Source organism: Echiichthys vipera (assembly GCF_963691815.1).
Source record: "Echiichthys vipera genome assembly, chromosome: 4".
Classification (NCBI taxonomy): domain Eukaryota; kingdom Metazoa; phylum Chordata; class Actinopteri; order Perciformes; family Trachinidae; genus Echiichthys; species Echiichthys vipera.
Window position 1 is genome coordinate 4,034,325 of NC_139829.1, and position 21,279 is coordinate 4,055,603.

A 21,279-nucleotide genomic window follows, 5' to 3' on the forward strand; every position below is an offset into this window, starting at 1 on the left:
ACGTTCCTGCCTGTTGTAGGGAAGGTTTTCGTTGCCACCGTACTCTACAGAGGAATTGTTGTGTCTATGTAAATCATAAATAAGTCATCGTGTGGTCTTTACCTACTCTGTAAAGTGTCCTGAGATAACTTTTGTTATGATTTGGCACTATAAATAAAATTCAATTGAATTTAATTGAATTGTACAGCGAACCCATCATCTCATCTCATCTTCAACGCTTATCCAGGGTCGGGTCACGGGGGCAGCAGCTCTAGCAGGGGACCCCAAACTTCCCTTTCCCAGGCCACATTAACCAGCTCTAACTGGGGGATCCCGAGGCGTTCCCAGGCCAGTGTGGAGATATAATCTTTCCACCTAGTCCTGGGTCTTCCCCAAGCCTCCTTCCAGCTGGACGTGCCTGAACTGGTCCATATCGTTCTCATTTTTGCCAACCATCATTTATTTCTCTTTCCCGGACTCTATTGCGGGGTAACTGTTTGTGCTTTAACTAATATTCCAGCCCACGTGTCAGATGTTCTTCACCTGTAATATACATTTGAAACTGGATATTTTCATTATCACTTAATTATTATGAATTACACTCACTCATAATTACTGAATTACTATATTACTTCTCTCGTTCCAGCAGAACAAACACGGCGACAGTGGCTTGCCGCCACCCAGTGGGCATTAACATATATGTGGTGTGCTTTTCCAGCTGTACCGAGAATCAACCAATGAAGACGGAGCATATCGGAGGTTTTCCGCTTTCCCCGAAGTTCTTGACAGATCCCACTTCAGATTGAAAGAATTCAAGATGGCCGCTTCAGGTAAGCGTTTGACTTGTATCCAAACTGTATTAAACACTTTGACGGCAGGAGGTTCTTCTGCTATCCTGACAACTGTATAACAGCAACTGTATCGTGCTGTTGTACGCAGTTAATGAGTTACTTTTGTGTATTTTGGGAAGACACTAGAAGTAGTCAATAAGCTGACGCGGTGGTAAAACCCCCCAGATCGGCTAACGTTAGCCGCTGTGAGTAGCGTTAGCACAGAAGCCAACACAGACAAGTGAGTGAAGCTACAATAGCTTCAGAGTTAGCCAGATAATCTCCCCTGCTACAGTCATCACTGAGCCAGCTCAGTCGAGCAGAGCGGAATTTACAAACGCTTTGACAACTTTGCAGCGTTAGCAGTGAGGTATATTGCTTGTATACCACCTTTTACACACTTCCCTACAAACTACCGTTTAAAAGTAGTTGCCTTTTTTAAGTGGCGCCCCGAGAGGCCTACCACAACTTCAAATGTCATCGCATCGCAGGCAAATCCCATGCTAAGCTAAATGGCTAACGTTAGCGAGCATTAGCATCCGAGTATTTAATAAGTTTGCTGGTTTGCAACGCTGTCAGTGCTCCGTTTTCAATATTACTTTAAAGCTCTGCCTGGGACATGGTTGGTTACACAATTTAAGGGTACGTTTATATTTGTTCTTGTAACGCTAGGAAGGCTAATCCTAGGTATAAACATCGATGCCTTGTGTACCGCTCAGTTTCACAGGCGTAGCGTTGACGTTAAGACCGGGTTCGTGCCATTCACTCCTCGCCATCGCCAGACATAATTCAAAAGTGACGGTATCAACAGTTTTCCTCGTGGTTTTATCCATTTGCTAGTGGCTAAGAAGCTTTACAACCCTGTAGTATTTATTCGGTGAACCCGGCATAATGTATCCACCAAAAAATTGTATTTTCATAAAGTCAGCATCTTAAGGTGTTGGCTAGTGATTCTTGTTCTCACTCAGCAGTCAGAATTCTTAGTAGTTACTAGTGTTTAGCATCACTCTCTTGCATACAAACTAGAGCAGTGTTGAAAGAGTGGAAGTGCATTAACTCCTCACCCCCTCCCTCTACCACATGCAGTTATTCTGCCATATAATTCCATAGCCAGAAGAAACTCAAATCTGACAGTAATCGGTGTGCTATACTTTTTCATCATGACATAATGTAACATTTTACATTTGCATATTGTTTATATTCTGTACATGTGATGGTAATGTCAATAGAGATTTAACTACTTTATGTTGACTTTCCTGATTCATGCCCTTTAAAAAACAAAAACGTGGATAATGTTAGATTTTTACAGCTTTGCTATGGTACCTGTGCTTTTTCCGCTGTGATGTTTTCTACACTTGATCCAAGAAGGTGTGCCGACCTCTAGCCCTAGTCGCCTCCATCAGCTCCACTGAATTTATGAAATTATATGTTTTACAAATATTAGTTGGACTGTGATGGCATGTGGCTCCAGGACGCTCATCGGGATCAAGAAAACTCTAAAAGAAGGAACAGTCTTTACTCATTAGAATGTTGCTGTGGTGCCAGTTCTATTAAAGTTAATGGGGAGGGCATGGTAAAGCCCACTATAACTCATCATATCTGTGCTGCTTCACCTTTGATTGAAAAATGCTTCCATAAAATGAAATAAAACATGATTTGATGTTGACTGATGTTTGTTTTGTTTTTAAATCAAAATGATTAAACACTTCTGTGACAAATAAAATGTATTGATTGTTAGGGGTGTTTGGACAGATTTTGTGCATACGTATATTGTGTCCAAACATATATTTTTGTCCATGTTGTTGCAGGCTCCAAGTAAAGGGCTAACTCGTTTGGATCCCACTGTGCATGAAGCTCATTTAAGGTTGTGGTGTCCAAGTGCTCCGTGCCCCAGCTCCACTTGCCTCTCATCATGTCCTCCACCTCCTCCTCCTACTCCTCTTCGGGGGAGACTAGTCCAGAGGATGTACCCCGAGGTGGGGGCACAATCCGAGTCTACCTCCCTAACAAACAGAGGACAGTGGTGAGATGACTGGCTCTGAACTGCTTTTTATTAATGATACATTTATACTTACAGCAAAGTATTGCGTAACTAGATTAGTGAGTGATAGCTGCCTGTCACCACCTCTGTGAAATAATTGTGCCAGCACTGTGGGTTGTAAGTGTAATAACTCGCACCAAAGTTGCCATCTTTCACTGCATGTTTGTGAGTAAGCAAGTAGACAGTTGGTGACCGGTTTCGCAGATGGTGCCTAACACCAATGTTTATTTGGCTTATTATTCCTATCAGACTTGAATGTCTTGACTTAATATTCTGAAAATATTTCTTAAGTTTTCCTGTCGTGCTAAATTGTAACAAGTTATAATGATGATTGTGCATTGTAGTTAAAACTGTGTGGAGGACAATGAGCACCGCATGTTATCCATATCTCTCTGTAAACCAGCAAGCCCTGTGTCGAAGCTCTGCAAGGCCTGCCAACATGTCCACTTTCCATGTTTTAAGGGAAACTTGAGTTGATTGTTTTGCAACATTTGCTGTAATATTGCAGACAACCAACTTTTGAATAATGAATTATCTGCACAATTTATCAAAGTTCTTGTACTTTTCCTGCTTAGCTTTTTAGATAATATGAACATAAGTACACTATGTCCCAAACCTGTTTTTTATTGCTGTGTATTAAATGCACATATAATTGTGACATCTTGTACAGTTATAGTAACATGGAATTAGTCTCGGATTGCCAGAGCTGTTGCCACAGCACAGTGGAGTGCGGCCAGGTTACACCAGTTTATCATTCTGGAATAGGCAAAAGTAATGCTCTGGCTTGTTTGTATTTCTCTAAACCAGGCACAATTTTATTGGGCGGTGCTAAGCCAATGGTGCCCTTGCAAAATAGAAAGCGAAGATAGTGGAAGGGGCCTAATCCGCTGGACGTCAGACTGTATCCCAGGCCTGTACATCTAGTGAGCCAGACTACCATGGAACCAGCAACTGCGGTTGACTGACATGCGGCAATATTGTGGTCAGAATAGAAATGTAGCATTATTATTTGGGGCAAAAGTGATTTGCACTCTGGACTGAAGTTCCAGTCTGCCAGAAGTTCTGTCACAACATGAATCAGGGTTCATGTGTACTTGCCTGAAGTCAATTTTTACTTCACTAGACAAATTATTTAAAAGATTTGACTGAAGTTAATTGTCATGTTTAATATTTATTTAAGCAAATCAATCCTGATCTGTACTGTTTATGTGCAGCTCTCAACAGAGATAAAAAGGAAGTGAGTTGGTCACTCCTTTGGTCCTTCTTTCATCAGCTCTGGAAAAAAAAACAATGTTTAGTTTCTTTTTTACCAGAGTTGCTAGATTTACTAGCTTGGCGTGGCATTTAACTTGATTCAGGCAATCCTTATTATTGGGCCCTGTGGATAATCTGTATGTCAACGTCACCTCAATGTGCAGCTGTCACTTTTGCTTGTCAGTACTTTCAGCATGCCTCCTTGTTACCTGTGTGTAACTGGCTAATGAATGTAATTTCAAAGTTTGTTCAAATAAATGTTCTTGTTCTCAGGTGAATGTTCGCCAAGGACAGACTGTGTATGAGAGTCTAGATAAAGCGCTCAAAGTGAGAGGCCTCAGCCAAGACTGCTGTGCTGTATTTCGCCTTCTAGAAGGGTAAGATTGCATCATTCAGGGGTTTCCCTGCGTCTTTAGAGGGCAAAGGTGCAAACTACATCACACTTACATTTGCATTTTGCTTTCTTTTTGCATAAAACTTAGTGGTGGTGTCAGTTACAGCGAGGGAAATTTGTCTCTGAGACTTGGGGTTCAAAAGTTACCGTCACTTTACTGTAAAGTTTGATGTAATAGAGCCACTGAAAGAGCTATACTGTGATGGTGGTGTTGGTTCACTGAACATCTGATGTGGTGTGCACATTTAAACGGGATCCAGAAGGTTGTTCCAACATTTTATAGTAGACAGGATTAAACTCTGTAATCTAGTTAATACATAACAATCGATCTGTTAACTTAACAAATTGCACCACCACAATTGGGTATAAACTAGGTCACCATCAATACACCCACCGAGTATGAAGTAGATCGGATGAACGTTTCTCGATATGCAGGAATTACAAACACACAGATGGTCACAATCGTCTTGGGTGGTGCTAAGCCCCAGATGCTGAATAGATAGTGGGGAAGGGAATTGAAAAACAAAGGTGAACAGGACATTAATCATCCAAACTGTCAATTCTTAACAGACAGTTTACGATCTGAATCCAACTTTGACCTTACTTTTCTTAACGTAGCATGCACACTGTTTTCTTGTGCAATGAACAACATTTCAGCTGCACTCAATAATTTCAGTTTTACCTACAAATGAAGTGGTTTTTGATTGTCTTGACAAACAACTTGTTTGGTCTGTTTTCACAACTTGTCTGAGTATGTGTCTCAAAAATTACTGCACATCATATGTTAAATTATATTTCACCATAGAATTAAAAAAACAAATGATCTAGAATGTTCATGATCTCATTTTTCAAAATTTCATTTTGACAAACACTAAAATGATGTAAATGGCCACCTCTGGTTCTTCTTTCATCTTTGAATTTTAAAACGAATATTATATAAAATCTTTCCACCCAAGTTTTTACTCTTTCATGTCTTTGACTCACCAGGCGTAAGAGGCTGACAGATTGGGACACAGACATCACTCCGCTGGTTGGAGAGGAGCTTTTAGTTGAGGTCCTGGATGATATTCCCCTTACCATGCACAACTTTGTAAGTAGATGGCTGGCAAACACTTTTACCTGTCTTCTCTGAAATACTGTACCTTACAGAATGCCAGCCTCTCTGAAACTGACTTAGTTTTGTTTCCCTTAACATTGCTGCTGTGACATCAAATATTGTGGCCTTTTGATCTGTGCAGGTACGGAAAACCTTCTTCAAGCTGGCTTACTGTGATTTTTGCCACAAGTTTCTTTTTAACGGCTTCAGATGTCAGACATGCGGCTACAAATTTCACCAGCACTGCAGTAGCAAGGTCCCTACAGTGTGCGTGGACATGGATACAGTGAGCAAACGGTGAGTTGGAGAAGAAGTGTTCAGTATCATGCAGGGTTAGTAGTAACCAGCTGTTAAAAAAAAACAATATAGTATATATATTTTGCAATCAATTATGTTACATAAACATTTTTTCCTAACTGATTCTTATACCTGCGAAGCAGTCGATACTGAATACTAATCCAATACCCATGCATTAAAAACATATATATTCTTATTTTTTAACAGCTGTTTACTCCCCTTGTATGAATGGGATATAATCACTATCATTGTTGTATAGTCAGACTTAGGTTGCGTAGAGAAAATGAATACCATAGAACTTTCTTTCATTATCTAATTTGACAATCAGGAAAGAACACAAATAAACTACAATGGAGATCAAAATTAGAGAAGAAATTATTAATACTCATCATCAAAAAATCATTAAATGTTAAAATCGCATTAAAATCTTCATTCGTCATTGAAAGGAAGGTTGAAGATAACAAATAAAAAAGAAGATTTATTGAATAGAATTTATACAATACCAATATCAGGTTAAAAGTATGGACTGTACAAATATAAAAAGATCAATGTTAGAGATCAGTCTAGGTGGGTTCTATATACTTTAGATGTAAAAACCACAGCCTCACAAAATTCCTTAAATATGTGTTTCTTTGTCTGACACCTTGATTCATTATGTGTCTTTGGTCTTGTCTTATCCCTTTTCTCCTATGTTTTGTGCAGGGGTGATGCTAATCTCTGCACAGATGAGTACCCACGGATGCTAGCGCCAGAAAACTCTCCATCGCAGAGCAACCTAGCCTTAACCCCAGAGCCTGCTGGGTAAGCTCCACAAATCATATACAAAGGGCAGTTTAGTAGAGTTGGGTTGATTTCCAGTTTTCCGGCTTAAACTGTAGGGATTTTATGCAAACCGGCCGAACTGGCACTTGTCATTATGATACGTTCTGCTACATTACAAAAAGTAGCCTAGATCCTGCACCAACTGCGTCGCAGGGCTAAATCCAACTTGTATTGCATGAGTAATAAGCAGTGATGGGCAATAAGGTGCTACAGCTGTGTTACCAGTTCAACTGTGATGGTATTTTTTAAATACATTTCTCAGTAATGTTGCTGATTTCTAAATCAAATAGCTTTTCAGTAGCTTGGCTCTTTTGTTGATCAAGTAGCCTAGTAGCATCCACATAAGCTACATTCTCACAAGCAATTTTGAAGCTTAAGCACTACGGAGCTTTCTGCTGCAGCTTGAAATAAAACTGCTGAGGATCAGTGATGCCACCGCCCTACATGTATGTGTACAGGGCTGGGTTTTTTTGTTTATTTTAAAGCTCCCATTCAGACCCGTTTCTGAAATCGTCCTAGGTGATCAGATCACAAGTGGGCAGTTCTGAGTACAGGTGTAAATGCATCCATGACACTTTCAGTGCGTTTACATTACGGCTGAAACAATTACTTGAGTAACTCGATTACAAAAAATAGAGGCAAAAACTTTGCCTCAAGGATTCGTTTAATTCCTATCTCAGACGTGATGCGGCCTGCTCAGCGCTCAGCTGCAACAGCCCGAAAAGGGCAGAGAATGTTCACAGTTTGAGATTATTTCACACAAGGAGCCAACTAGGTTCAATTTGTCCACTGTAAACTAGAACTGGCGTACTACGACAGCATGACATCAATGATTCAGCATCTGAGCCGAAAGCACCCCGTCGTTAACGCTACTTCACTGAGCACCACTGGTTTAGTTTAACGGGTGACCCTGCTAACAGGCAAGTGCATCTCCAGTTGCCGTAGTGACTGCAGATGTTAAAAACAGGAAGAGAATGTGTAGCTGTCCTTGTTAAAGCCTCTGTGTTTAGTGTTTCATTACAATGATAAACATAATGTAACCTCCCTGATCAGTCTTTATAGTTTTGTTTGAGTAAATGTGTCAGTGGAGTTTTCTACGCTGCTTGTTGTTATGGTAAATAGGAAGAGAGCGACTCGCTCTTCCTGATAATATCTATCTGTTTATCTTTGAAACCTGTTTGAGTAAACACGTGTTTCAGGTAGAATTTTATGCACCACTTTATATTGTTTAAATATTAAACTTGTTTATGGTAAATTGCGAGATTGCCTACAACACACACACACACACACACACACACACACACACACACAAACACACACACACATCTTCTCTCTCTCTCTCTCTCTCTCCCTCACGCCTGGGTGCACACTCAAACACAAACAAATACACCCATCCCTGTGTTAGGGTACCACACCAAATGGGCCTGGTTAGTAATGATGCAAATGTATACCTTTTTTTTTTTTTTCAAATGAAAATTGTGACTACTTTACTTAATTGCTCAGGATGGACCTCCTGTCCCCGACCTCAGCCTTTCGCTTCCCCATGCCGGGTGGAGATGGCCAGTCTCTACAAAGGCATCGCTCCACCTCCACTCCCAATGTCCATATGGTCAGCACAGTGGGCCCTGCAGGTGTCAGCATTATAGAGGTCAGTGTTAGCTGCTTGGTCCATGTCTTGATTGCCTGTAAAACCAAAGTAACTCCCTGCGTGAAAAAGAAAGTCCAGAAAACTAACTGGCTGCAGTGCATCAGAAATGTTCATCCTTGACCAGCTTTTCACTGCTGATTAGCTTTTTGATATTTCATTTTCAATGCAACAAGTAGTCCAGGCTTGACGTTTGAAGTTGAAACACCTTTTACTGACCTGTGTATTAAATGATCAAATGTCAATTTATAATGTTGGGTCTCTTCTCCTTTTTAGGAAGCACTAAAATTCAACAACACAATGGGTACATGAGCCTTTTTAATTTTTCTCCATTTCAGAATTTGTATTAATTCGTAACTTTACATTTGGTGTTATTCTCCTTTTTTAAGTACTCTCTTGTCCTGCCTTCTCATTCCTGCAGGTCCTGAGCCCTCACCAAAGCCCTCCACCAGCCCACCCTCTTATCTCGGATCACCCGGAAAGAGACAGCCCAAGTCTCCTTCAGAGCACAAGGAGCGCAAGCCCTCCTCATCTGACGACAAAAAGAAAGTGGTACGTAGTCATTCACAGGTCATTGGTTTGAACAGATGATGGAGAGGGAGAAATGGAAAACTCTTGAAGGTCTTTTCAAAAATTGGTTGTGTAAAAACCTAAAAGTAAAGGGATTTACTTATGGTGTGAGTTAGTAATGCAAAATCAAATCAATCTATGTGATGTTTCAGCACCGAGGGGGGTACAGAGACTCAAGTTACTACTGGGAGGTCCACTCCCGAGAAGTCACCATTCAGAAGAGAATAGGTGCTGGCTCCTTTGGAACAGTTTTCAAGGGCAAGTGGCACGGAGACGTGGCAATTAAGATCCTTAAAGTGACCGAGCCAACGCCTGAACAGTTGCAGGCCTTCAAAAATGAAATGCAGGTCTTACGGTAAGAAGTGGTGTCTGTGTTTTACATAATTTGATGTCTTTCCTATCTAAAAAGGGTACTGACAACAGGGAAAGTACAGTATATCCATCCTTTTCATCAGTAGACTTTCACTGATGAAACATTTCTGATCAGTAAAACTCAGTTTAAGACTAGGTGTACTTAGTATGAGTAAATGTTCTCCATGAATGGATTCATCATGTCTACTACTATTGTTAAATTAAAAAACATCATAAGGCTACATCCTAAAAATCCTTAAATGTCAACTGTGTAACATCATAAACAATAAGACCATTTATGTCTAAATCAACAATAAATTCCATGTTACAAATATTGATCACATTGATCAGATTTAAAATTTAGAATTTCAATTTAAAACTTGAAACAAAGCCACTTTAAAATTCTTGTGCAATAATAACATGCTCCACTCTAAATATACATATTTTAGTATAGTTTCTGTTCTCCACCCATCTGTTTATACTGTTCCCCATCTGTTTATACTGTTCCCCATCTGTCTATACCGTTCACATTATTATATCGTTTATACTATATTGTGTTTTTATTGCTTATATTATACTTTGCTTATTGTTTTATTATATATTCTTTTCTAAAATGTACCAAGGGGGAGTAGCACTCCAATTTCGTTGTATGCAAATGCTATGACAATAAAGGCTATTCTATTCTATTCTATATAGACTGCACTAATCAAATCCATGTTCTGCCATATAACCATGGTAGTTATATCAAAGCAAGCAACTGATACTCCTAATTGGAAATTAATACTCTGCTCTAGCACTTATATCTATATCTAACTCTCAATTATAACAATTCAATAACAGTACCTTAATGTTAATCTGATCATGGATGAGACAATGGAACTAACAGTATTGATATTTCTGTTCTCTGCAGGAAGACCCGCCACGTTAACATCCTGCTGTTCATGGGCTACATGACTAAGCCCAACTTTGCCATCATCACACAGTGGTGTGAAGGCAGCAGCCTGTATCGCCATCTGCATGTCACAGAAACCAAGTTTGACACTATGCGTCGCATCGATGTGGCCAGACAAACAGCACAGGGCATGGAGTAAGACCTGCTGCTAGATTCCATTTCAACATTACCACTTAGGGCCTACTCACACTATCCATTTGTACCGTGCCCAAGCACAATTCACGGCTAAAGTCTATTTCATTTGACCAGTGCGAGTACGACCGTACCATGCTAAAGCACGGCACAGATCACCTGGGCCAAGTGTGAGTAGACCCTTAGAGCGCACTCACACTGTCATTCTGTACCGGGCCAAAACCGTTTTTTTCAGCTAAAGCCTAGTACCTTTAAGCAGTGTGAGTGCACCCGTTCCGCGCATAACAGCCGACAGCGGGCCGCCCATGGCCCGCTTGAAAGAGGTGGGCTTTAGCGGAGCCGTTTGCACGAGAGTGCGCACGTGTACGAGCACGAGCCCGAGCCCTACGGCGGTAGCGTTATGTCCGCCTGTTCGGACATAGTAAATAGAAGGACGGACCATGCGCGAACATTTAACAACAACAACAATGGCGGTGAAAGGTTCACGTTGGTGTGATGCGGAGGTGGAGTGTTTACTGCAGATTTGGTCGGATGAAAATATTCAAAAATAGTTGACAAGACGCACAAAAAGGTCTGTGGAAAGATTTGTAAACAAAGCCACACACACGCGATCAATGCGTGTGACGTGTTACGGCGTGATGGCGTATGGACAGCAAGAAGTATTGGCCGAGGCCCAGGCAGTGTGAGTACAAACGGGGCTGGGGCGCGGAAGGACAGTGTGAGTGCGCCCTTAGTCATTTTTGACAGTTTTTGTGTAATACTAGACACCAAGTGTAAATTTGAAGCCTTTTTTTCACTCCCCAACTTTTCCAAACTTTCCTAATATGAGTGATTTTGATATTTCTTTCCTTTCAGTTATCTTCATGCAAAGAACATAATTCATCGAGATCTGAAATCAAACAGTATCCTTTTAACGCCAGTGATCTCCAGTGTTTTTGGTGCTTTTATCACTGACTCAACCAATATCCACAATTGCAAATTTGAACATGTTCTGTTAGCGAGCAGACCTTTAACCACGATCCTGAAGCATTACATTTTAAAAGGCAGACATGCATAGGACAGTCAAAGTATTAAGAAAGTGACAATATTTTCTTGTGGTACTTTGGCTTTGAAAAAAAGCAGTGACTTGAATGTTTAAGTTGTGACTTCCATCTCTAAGTTGTCTGTGTGAGTGAACAGTATAAAACATGTTGCATTGCAGCATGACAAGTATCCTAAACATACAGAGCAGGCAAACATGACCTTTTCCCAAGCATTTGGATGTGAAAACATGTACAAGTGGATTGGGTTTTGTCATTGTTGTAGGGATGCACCGATCCAACTTCTTCAGTCTCAATACTGATACCTAGGCTTTGCATATCGGTCGATACCTGATACTAGTGTTGTGACAAGGTAGTGTCCCAAGAGATCTGTCGAGGTGAAAATTTGTCTCACAGTATCAATATGTATGTTGACAAATGGCAACAGAGTGACAGGTAAGACACCAAAGGTATGTAAGCAGTGAGCCTGTAAGGATATAGTGCTGTTGGAACCGTAATTCAAACACATAACATGTGGGCCCTCACAGCTTTTTTTTAAATAACCATGGCACTTCAACAAAAACCTTTATTTTGTAAAAAAACAAAACAAAATACAAAACTGATCAAAATGAGAGAACAGTGTTGATTGTGTCAGAAGAGAAGATTTCAACAATGATTTCTACTCTAGGATTCAAAAATGAACAGGAAGTGTAGAGGCCACAGCTTTGAATGACTTCAGCACATCTGCGCCCACAGGACATCACTAGTTTCTCACACTGCTCCAGTCTGACTCAGTCTCTAACACAGTTCACTAACTGGAGTGGGTTTCTTACACATTACTTTGTTGCTAAGGATACTAGAGATTCTCTATGGGGTTTAGATCTGGACTCTGGGCTGGTCATTTCATTGTTTCAGTTTTCTTGGCTTAGACTGGTGAAACTTAATTAAAACTGTTGTTCAGTTGTTTTAATGTTAAGTTAGCATTCATGCTTATTGTCATTTTCGTAACTACTAAGAAAATCGTAGCACAGGCTATTGTTAGTGTTGTGAACACAATATACTTATATCTTTATTTCAGTTTCACAAAAAGAATACTACAGAAAACCATCATAAATTAACCAGTTGTCTCCTGCATGTTTTTTCTACGTGTTTAGCTGTCCGCAAAGTAAGTTATCTGCTAGTGCTACAGCACGTGTCCCGAAACTAATTTCATTGATTGTCGATAATAATCCAATACCTGATCCAGCTAATTTGTCTATATCTATATACAGCAGGTTTTTGTTGTTATATTTCCTGAGCTCTGCTGCTAGATATTTTTCTCCATGAGGGCTGGACTGTTAAGATTGGGGACTTCGGCTTGGCCACGGTGAAGTCTCGGTGGAGTGGCTCCCAACAGGTAGAACAGCCCAGTGGATCAATTCTGTGGATGGTAAGCCTCTTTACTGTATATGATTACTTTGATTCAATAAAGATACAGCCACTAAAACAAAAGCAAAGGGGTGAACTTAAATATTAACGTAAAGCTTTTGCCAGGCTAGCCTGACTCACTATGTTCTGCACATTTTTGCCCATGTAGTTGTAGTAGTAGTTTGTACAGAATCTGTTTTTTTCATATTTATATATTTAACATACTTTAGGAGATTCCTAAAACATAATCCCATTAACTGCCTGTAATATAATCAGATAATGTCCATTTCACCTGCCTTTATGATTTTATAGATTGAAACTACTGAAAATATAACACTGATGGGTCATAATGTTAATTTTGGAAACCTTTTAAAGAAATTTGACCTATTTCAAACCCAATATTCACCTGCTTGAAAAGCCACAAAATATCAGGGCGCTGCCTGACATATTCCTGATGTAGGGAAACTAGACCTAAAGTTGTACTAAACAACAAGAATTAAGTGCTTATATTTGTCCTTTCCCTCTTTTTTTCTTGAGGCTCCTGAGGTGATCCGAATGCAGGACACCAACCCATATACGTTCCAGTCTGATGTATACGGCTATGGAGTAGTGCTGTTTGAGCTGATGTCAGGGACCCTGCCTTACTCCAATATCAACAACAGAGACCAGGTTACATGGCACTATTCCACACTGACACGGACTACAATACTGACTGCAGTCTGAACACAGTATCTGATTAAGTTGCTTTTTGTGGAAAAGAGTTGTGTTTAGCACAGATATTTATTTGTTGATTTCTTTAGTGTTAACCATGGTGTCAAGATGTTCTAAAAAAAAGGGCTGCCAAGTTTTCTGGAGGGTCTTGAAGGAACCTATCCGAGAAAACTTAATCCATCCATTATAAGTAGGTGGGGGAGGGATGTATCCATTTGAAGGAGAGTGAGCCTCCTAGCAAGCATAGTGAATGCAATAACTTGTTGTGCCGCTTTGGGTGCTTTAGGCATTGAATCTGAAAAGGCAGTGAGAGCCTCGTGGTCTACTGTTTTACCCAGGTCTATACTAAGAGTATCAAAAATCACAGGCCAAAACTCGGATAATTGTGGGCTCAACCAAAACATGTGCATGTAGTCAGCGGGTGTTTGCCACAACTGTTGCATTAATGGGTTCTGTCCATGTATATCTTGGCTAGACTTAAGTTGTCAGAAGAGTGTGCCTTGTACATATACAGTAGAGGAGCTGTATACAAGGTCTAGTATTTGTCCCTGTTGCTCATCTGACATGTCCTGAGGTCTTGATCCCACATAACCCATAAGGTTCAATTCTGCTGATTAATCTGCAGAGGAGGAAAAAAACGCCTGCAACATGAAGGTCGTTAATGGTCAGGAGACCTTTGCTTGATCAGGTCTGAAAACTGAGTCTTTGCAAAATGGAAGGAATAGGTGGTTGCGAAAGACTGGACCTCGACCTGAAACCAATATTTTTAAGTATGCAGAACAGGTATTTCCACTCTACCACACTCTGTCACAAGCTTTTTCAGCATCAAAAGAGAGCACAATTTCCGGTTAGTGGTGGAAGACGAAAGAATATTGAACTGTGCTGAACCTTTGCCAATATCTTAGTGCGCACTCACACTCGGTCCAGATGATCCGAGACGTGTTTTAGCGTGATTGTCCCCCCTCCGTCTTCCCCTGCAGCCCCGGCCCACTTGCACTCTTATTAGTTTAAATGATCAGAGCCTTGGCTAGATTGCTTCATGATTACACATTATCACCCCTTGGAGATTTTGTTTTGTCTGACTGTCAGATAATACTTTTATCTGACCAGATCTGCAATAAACACGTCACTGCTATGTGTAGGGACTCTTCTCATGCTACTGCAGAGGTTTTGGTCAGTGGTTAAAAAAGACGTTTTAATGCCTTCACAGTACTGCTCCGAGCTGATCGTGTTAGCCACGTCCGGTGACTCTACCAGATTTCTCTGTTAATAGGTCATACAAAACTCTCTTGATGGCTTACTTGATGTAATTGCCGACAAAGACAATGGGATGATTTTGCGTCGGAATTACGCTTTAAGTTCCACTGGCAATGTTTTCCTTTCCTTCCTTCAATAGCACTGTCAGATTTCAGCAACAGTTTCCTCCTTGCTTTCTTTCTCAGATAATCTTCATGGTTGGACGTGGTTACTTGTCTCCAGACCTCAGTAAGCTGTATAGTACCTCACCCAAGTCAATGAAAAGGCTTATCGTTGACTGCCTGAAGTTCAAACGTGACGAGAGGCCCCTGTTTCCACAGGTGAGTAGTGTGCAGGTTATGCATGTACCAAAAGGTATCCAACACAATTTGCACAAAAACCTGTATCATCATCTGTTATAAACTGAAGAAGCAGTGGAACTACCTTCATTCAAGAGGGGGTGAAGGGGGTGCTACACCACTAGGGGCCACCAGAGTCTTATTGGTGTAGTTTGACCTAGTGTTAAAATCTGGTGCTTACTGAATTCTATCTTCCATATCTTTAAAAAAATGTGAAAGGCAAGGAGTGTTCCACACAAATGTGCTTTTTAAAATAATGTCCTTGTGTATCTTGTACATCTAGTTGTTATTTCTAACAAAATGATGACAACTGAATTAACATTTGGTTTTCCTTCATCAGATCCTGGTAGCCATTGAGCAGGTTCAAGACCTGCTGCCAAAAATCGAGCGGAGTCGCTCAGAGCCATCGCTCCATCGGGCTGTCCATGCTGAGGACCTGAACCCCCTTCTGTTCCACACCACCAGGCTGATGCCCCTCTAAGCTCACCACAGCCCGGGGCAGAGAGGTCGTCACCCTGTCCAAAACCCCAACATTCCTGGGCCTCAGAGAGGCCACAGGCTGAGACCCCCAACTCACCCCCTGCCCCTGCAGAGCCTTGGAGCTGCAGCATTCAGCGTAAAACTCACTGCAGAAATAACCGCAATACATTGTTTAGTCTGGTATTGAATCTTCTTTTACTTCAAACAATTGATAACGATCTGCTCATTAAGTTAAATCATTGTCTACTGTATCTAGAAAGATATTAAAATCCCTCTGATCAGTCCGCTTGAGAAGAGTTGATCTGCATTATGCACTTCGACCTACTAGGAGGTATTTTTAGTTGTTGAAAGGAAAAGGTAAACACACGTATTTTGCACACACCCTGCAAAATTGTGTCGCCCATTGTCAATGGTAAAATAGTCTTACAGCGGGTTTATGTGCAAAGCACCAGGAACTGTTCGCAATCTCGAGCGATCGTGTAGTGTCTGGTCTCTTTTTTTCTTTTATACAGACCTTTGAGGAGCACTGTCATCATAGCCAAAAGATAAGTATCAGTTCAACAGCCATAATGCTGGAGCTGCTGCTTCAGGTCACCTGATCAGCTTACATATTTCAAATGCTCAGTTGTCATGAGCCCCTTTCAGGCTAATACCCCCGGGGGAGACTTGACATGTGAAGTCATTGATTTGAAAGCAAACGGTGCCTGTTTGGGAGTTTTTTGTAAAAAGGTACTGCTTTTGCAAATATTTCACTGTTACAATTTATTGTTGTATTTAACCACAACAACAAATCAACACGAAAAGGAAGAGAACGTTCAGACGATTGGGAGCATAGAACAATAACAAGTGTAAGGTTGTTGCCAATCAAAATTACCTTTTCTTCCAGAAAGTAGTCAACACCAGAGAATAACCGTATTTGTAGAAATGCACTTAAATCACCAAGTTCATCTTTGCCCCAAGTTCCCCTTGATTTTGCATTGGCATTAAAGTAAAGTGAAACAAAAGAGTTCTTGACATGTGGATGTTGAAGAGTTAACTCAGCAGGGCCTGGCAGAAGTGGCTGTAGTTCAAAATTCAGTGATTTGGGTTTTTTTATTCTGTTTTAGCAGTAGATATATGCGTTGTAATTTTACTTTTGAAATCTGATTGATTGGGAACCATATGGTCAATGGTTTGACATGTTTTCTTAAGCTAAAAGTTACATGTAATGTTTTGTAGCTTTTTCCACTTTCTTTCGGCTTGTTGTAATGAGTTCAGACTGAATACAGGATGAAATTGTTGGGACCAATATTTTTGCAGTTTCCACAGAAGGGTTTGTCTGGATTTTGTTTTCCCAACCATGTTACTTTTCCAGTTCAGAGAAACCCCCTTAAAACATCAGTCAATCATCACACTAACACCTAGCGGAATATTTGCAATCAATTCTGATAATAAAAAGAAACTACTGTATTAAGATGGATAAGTTGGAAAACAAGCTTTAGCAAGTTAACAAGTTTAAATCCTGCTTGTTTTCGTGTTTTCACCTGAAGAGGTGGGCATGATTGATGGATTTTCTGTCTAAGAAGACCATAAAAAAATGTTGTTGACCCTCCCAATTCCCCTCTTAAAGAAGGTGTTTTGGATCGTGATTGGACAAATCCTCGGTGTGGTTTAAAGGCACTTTACTCGATACCCAGACCATTAATATAGCAGCAAACACATATTTTCTAAGTAAAGACATAGTGGAGTAATGGCATCCTGAGCAGAGAGTCACTCTCCCTCTGTGTGTGTTGGAATCTGACTTTCTCTGTTTATTGTGATAGATGGTCTATCCCCAGATACATGGCAGTGCATATTGGGGTGAGAGCTGTGTGGAGGCAATCCCAACCCACTTTTCCCCATATTTTGAAAAGAGCACTTTTTAAAGAGGCATATAATTTGAAGGAGCAAATCATGTATTTGGATTGGCAAATCATCCCGTTGCTCATGTAGCGAGCTGGCAAGTTGAGTTGCATTAATGAATCTGTTTAGCATCAACTCCAAAGAGTATTGCGACAATCCTCTCATCGTCATCTTCCAAAATTTTTCTTTTTTTAAATTATTTTCCAGGCAGAGCAGAACTAGATTTGTAAATGAGTGTGAAAATCAGTTGACAGCCAAGATTTCACAATGATTAGGTTAGCATATAGCTTTTGTGACATTGACATGAAAAATTGCGCGTTCACCTCGTGCTTGAGTGTTTTTTGGATGCTGATATACTTTGGTAATTAATGTGCAGTAGAGTCTCCCTGCCTTCTGTGCAGTGTGCATTGGGATAGAAAGTGGTCCGTGAGACTGAATGAGCAATGGAAGTTCCCCATGTGGACAGTGTTTCTTGTCGAGGGCTTGTCCGTCCGTATATTGCCCGCCTTTCCCTGCTCTCACCTCTGAAGAAGAATGAAAGAACCAAAGAGTGACTTGTTGATCATGCTCACAGTGTGACCTCTGGGTTAGGCCTGTAATTAGTTGTCTTATTACTAACTTGGTGAATGGAAACTGTGAAAAAGACACTTGGTTCAACGCTCTGGCATGCACTGCTTCATGATGCCATAGGTTTTCAATGGACGTGGATGTATACACATTTTAGAGGAAAAGCATAAAACAAGCTAGCCTTGTGAGCCGATCCTGATCTCTGAGCTCCATTATATTTTTACTCTCAGATCAGTCTTAGTGACGAAACAAGAAGCGATTGTTCAGTGTAAACAGCATGGAGGCTTCCACGGATGAGATGAGCTGCTCACTAACTCATTTTTTCTCTGGATCATTCTGTTGAATATGGACCGGGCTCCTGAAATTGGGCCTTTGATCTGTGTCACACAAATGGAAAATATCCTTTACAGGCATGTGTACTTTCTGAGCTTTGCCTCAACGCTGTTAGTACGTCATATGCTTCAGGGATCTGATTGTTGATTTGGCCCGTAAGTTGATGATGGACACTTGGTTTATCCAATCCGCAACTAGTATTTTCGCCCCTTCCCAAAAGATCAGAGTTAGAGTTGAGAGCAGAGTCAGGTAAAAACAAGCTACCTTGCATAACAATGAGATGTGGTTAATATAAATGTTTCAGCTGTGTAAAGACCGTACTCTCTCTTTTAGCGGTATATGGTGCTTTGTGGCATGGTCGTCGTATTTTAGAGGTCAGTGCTAACATCGCTGTGCTCCTCAAATTGTTGCATGACTCCCTGTGCCTCGTTGACAGGGATGTAGTCCTTTATGAAACTGCTGCTGTTGAGAGCGAAATGCATCATGTGATTTCATTCGTCTAATTAGTAGTTTTGGACAGGCTGAGCCCTTTAATGGATTATAGACCTAATCTCATGCAAAAGCACCGGGCACCAATGTGGAACCATCAGAAGTGTATGTGGCAGAGGAACGCTGCGCTGATGTTTCCTTAGAGTGAACCATGCCTGAAACTGCTTTCCCTCTTGGCTTCCTCTGTGATCTGGGACACTAGTGGAAAGCTTTTCTGTTGCCAGTGCCTCGACTAAATTTGGTTTCTGAAGAAATTTCTAAATTCCCCTGTGTTGTTGACCAGGATCGAATTCCACTTGTTCAATGACACAGAGATGGTACTTGTTGTTGTAGCCTGGGTCCCATCAAATCCTCTCCCTGGCCTGATTTGTTTTGTGTAAACAGCTGCAAAGTGCAGGATGAACAACCTCCCTTTAGATTGTTTCAACTAGATATTTAACAACAGCCCATACTCCTTTCATTCCTGATTTTTTACATTTTCATTGCGCTCTTGTTGCTGCTCCTTTTGCCAGATTTTAAAAGTAACAACTGAGGTAAATATTCTATTTTGTTTTCAAGTTTTCTTCTTTTATGAATGTTAGCTCCCTCCTTTTTTCCTTGCAGCAGTGGCTGCTCCTGTTATAGGAATTGATCGATTCAGTCCATTGCTCTCTAGTATAATTGGTGTCCTTGGAAGTATTGGCTTTATGATACTACTGAGTCGTGTTTTAGTGTCACACTTGAGTGTAAATGGACGAGCAGCAGCTGTGAGGGTGGTGTTTGGTATTGTGTGAACTGGCCTTTGCTTCTCTGTATATTGTATGTGTAAGTCATTAATGTGCTGACAGCAGATCAGACATTTCAACTTTCAACTGATATTTCAATGTTCTAAAAGTAAGGGCTGGGTACCCTTACTGTTTTTACTCATTCCAGTTATATCGGTGGATCATGCACAGGGGGGTGGGGGGCATTGGTCTTTGGGTGGGGATTTGTGAACCAGGTTTGGAAAAGACTTTGTTTTTTGTCTTTCTCTTATTTATTGATGTCTTTGCAGATGTTCTTGTCTGCAACCGCGGTTCTTTGAGGAAGATTAAGTGTTTACAGAGAGCCATCACTCTTTGCAACATTCGCATCATCGTCGGGCACTCTCGAACAAGAGTGTTCTTTTAGGCACGGTACTGTCTGCTCCTCTGAATGACTGTTATTCTGATACTGACCTGTGGGGGTCATCTGTAGTGGCTTGTTTTTTTTAAACACCTTGAGCACAAACTAGGTATAAAACTTTTTAGCAATACTTTGTTCATAGGGTTTCACTACACTAGCATTTGTTAATGGCAACACAGCAAAATACTGTAAAGGTAAGTTGTTATATAGTGGGCCGTGTGTTAAACTCTGTCCTGTGATATTAACGTGTAGCTTATGAGTATTTGAACGGCCTTATGGCTGCTGAATGATAGAAACCCACCTTTTCTAAGTGAGATGCTTTTTATAACCTTTCAGTAAAAGCAAGGACAGAATGTCTCTTTAAAAGTTCCATAATGCAACCAGGTTTCTATGAATCAATGTCACATGTGCATCGCCTCTCAGAGGGACTCGCTGTACTGGAGGACTCCATCTCCCTGTTTTAGAAAGGATATTGAATTACTGTGTGTTAGTGTGGCGTCTCCCAAAGAGGACAGTGTTCATCTGGTATCTGGGGGAGGAAGAGACAATCGCCACTGTTACTGGAAATCCTTTCATACGGACCTGAACAGCTTCATGACACAAACAAGATACCAGACTTAACACAGCTGTTTGTTTCAGAAAAGGATGAGAGAGCTGTATCAGAGTAGGGTTTTTTTGTCGTTTCATATCTCTAGGTGAATTGCAATACTTGTGTTTATAGTTTCTGAGGTGTCAGGGGTGTTCAGTTTGCAATAAATGATATATTCTTCTGTGTACAGTTACATTTTTTATTACAAAAATGACTTGTCTATTTTTTGTGTGGTTTCAGAAAGAACAAAATTATTTTAACGTGTAAAGGAAATCTTAGTATTTTTTTAGTTTTATGTCTTAAAATATTGAAGCAGGATTTATTCTTTAAATAAATACATTCATCTGTGTTACCTGCTTGCTTTCAATGTTTTGTACTTCCTTCTCTGCCTTGTTTGGAATTATTTTTTATTTTTTATTATTAGACAACAATAACAGTTGTCAGTTTGTTGACTAAGTTTCCAAAGTGTCTTAAACATTTATATTGGGGGGGGGGGGGGGGGTCGTTGCCTCATAAATGATGAGATTTAGACAAAAGTCACGTGTCAGAATGTCGGAGATTGTTGAACAGGGTCAAAAGAGGAAGCGGTTACATTTATGGCTCCACCACAGATCAGTAAACTGCAGCTTTGCTAGAAACAGGAAGTGCTTTTCATTTGACAGCATGAAGTAAGTCAAAATGGAGGATAGAGTGCAGTCTTGA

General features: G+C 40.6%; 1 protein-coding gene across 1 annotated transcript; it reads left to right on the forward strand.

Moving 5' to 3' along the window:
* Window positions 1-780: 780 nt before the first annotated feature.
* araf (A-Raf proto-oncogene, serine/threonine kinase) lies at window positions 781-19,822 on the forward strand. The gene is made up of 16 exons (XM_083912536.1): window positions 781-809; window positions 2,618-2,832; window positions 4,378-4,481; window positions 5,486-5,588; window positions 5,737-5,891; window positions 6,594-6,692; window positions 8,217-8,361; window positions 8,635-8,662; window positions 8,780-8,910; window positions 9,081-9,283; window positions 10,190-10,366; window positions 11,219-11,265; window positions 12,693-12,811; window positions 13,327-13,458; window positions 14,943-15,077; window positions 15,436-19,822. Exons 2-16 carry the CDS (start codon window positions 2,722-2,724, stop codon window positions 15,574-15,576), a joined length of 1,830 nt encoding a protein of 609 aa, XP_083768662.1. The 5' UTR covers window positions 781-809; window positions 2,618-2,721; the 3' UTR covers window positions 15,577-19,822.
* The last annotated feature ends 1,457 nt before the right edge of the window (window positions 19,823-21,279 follow it).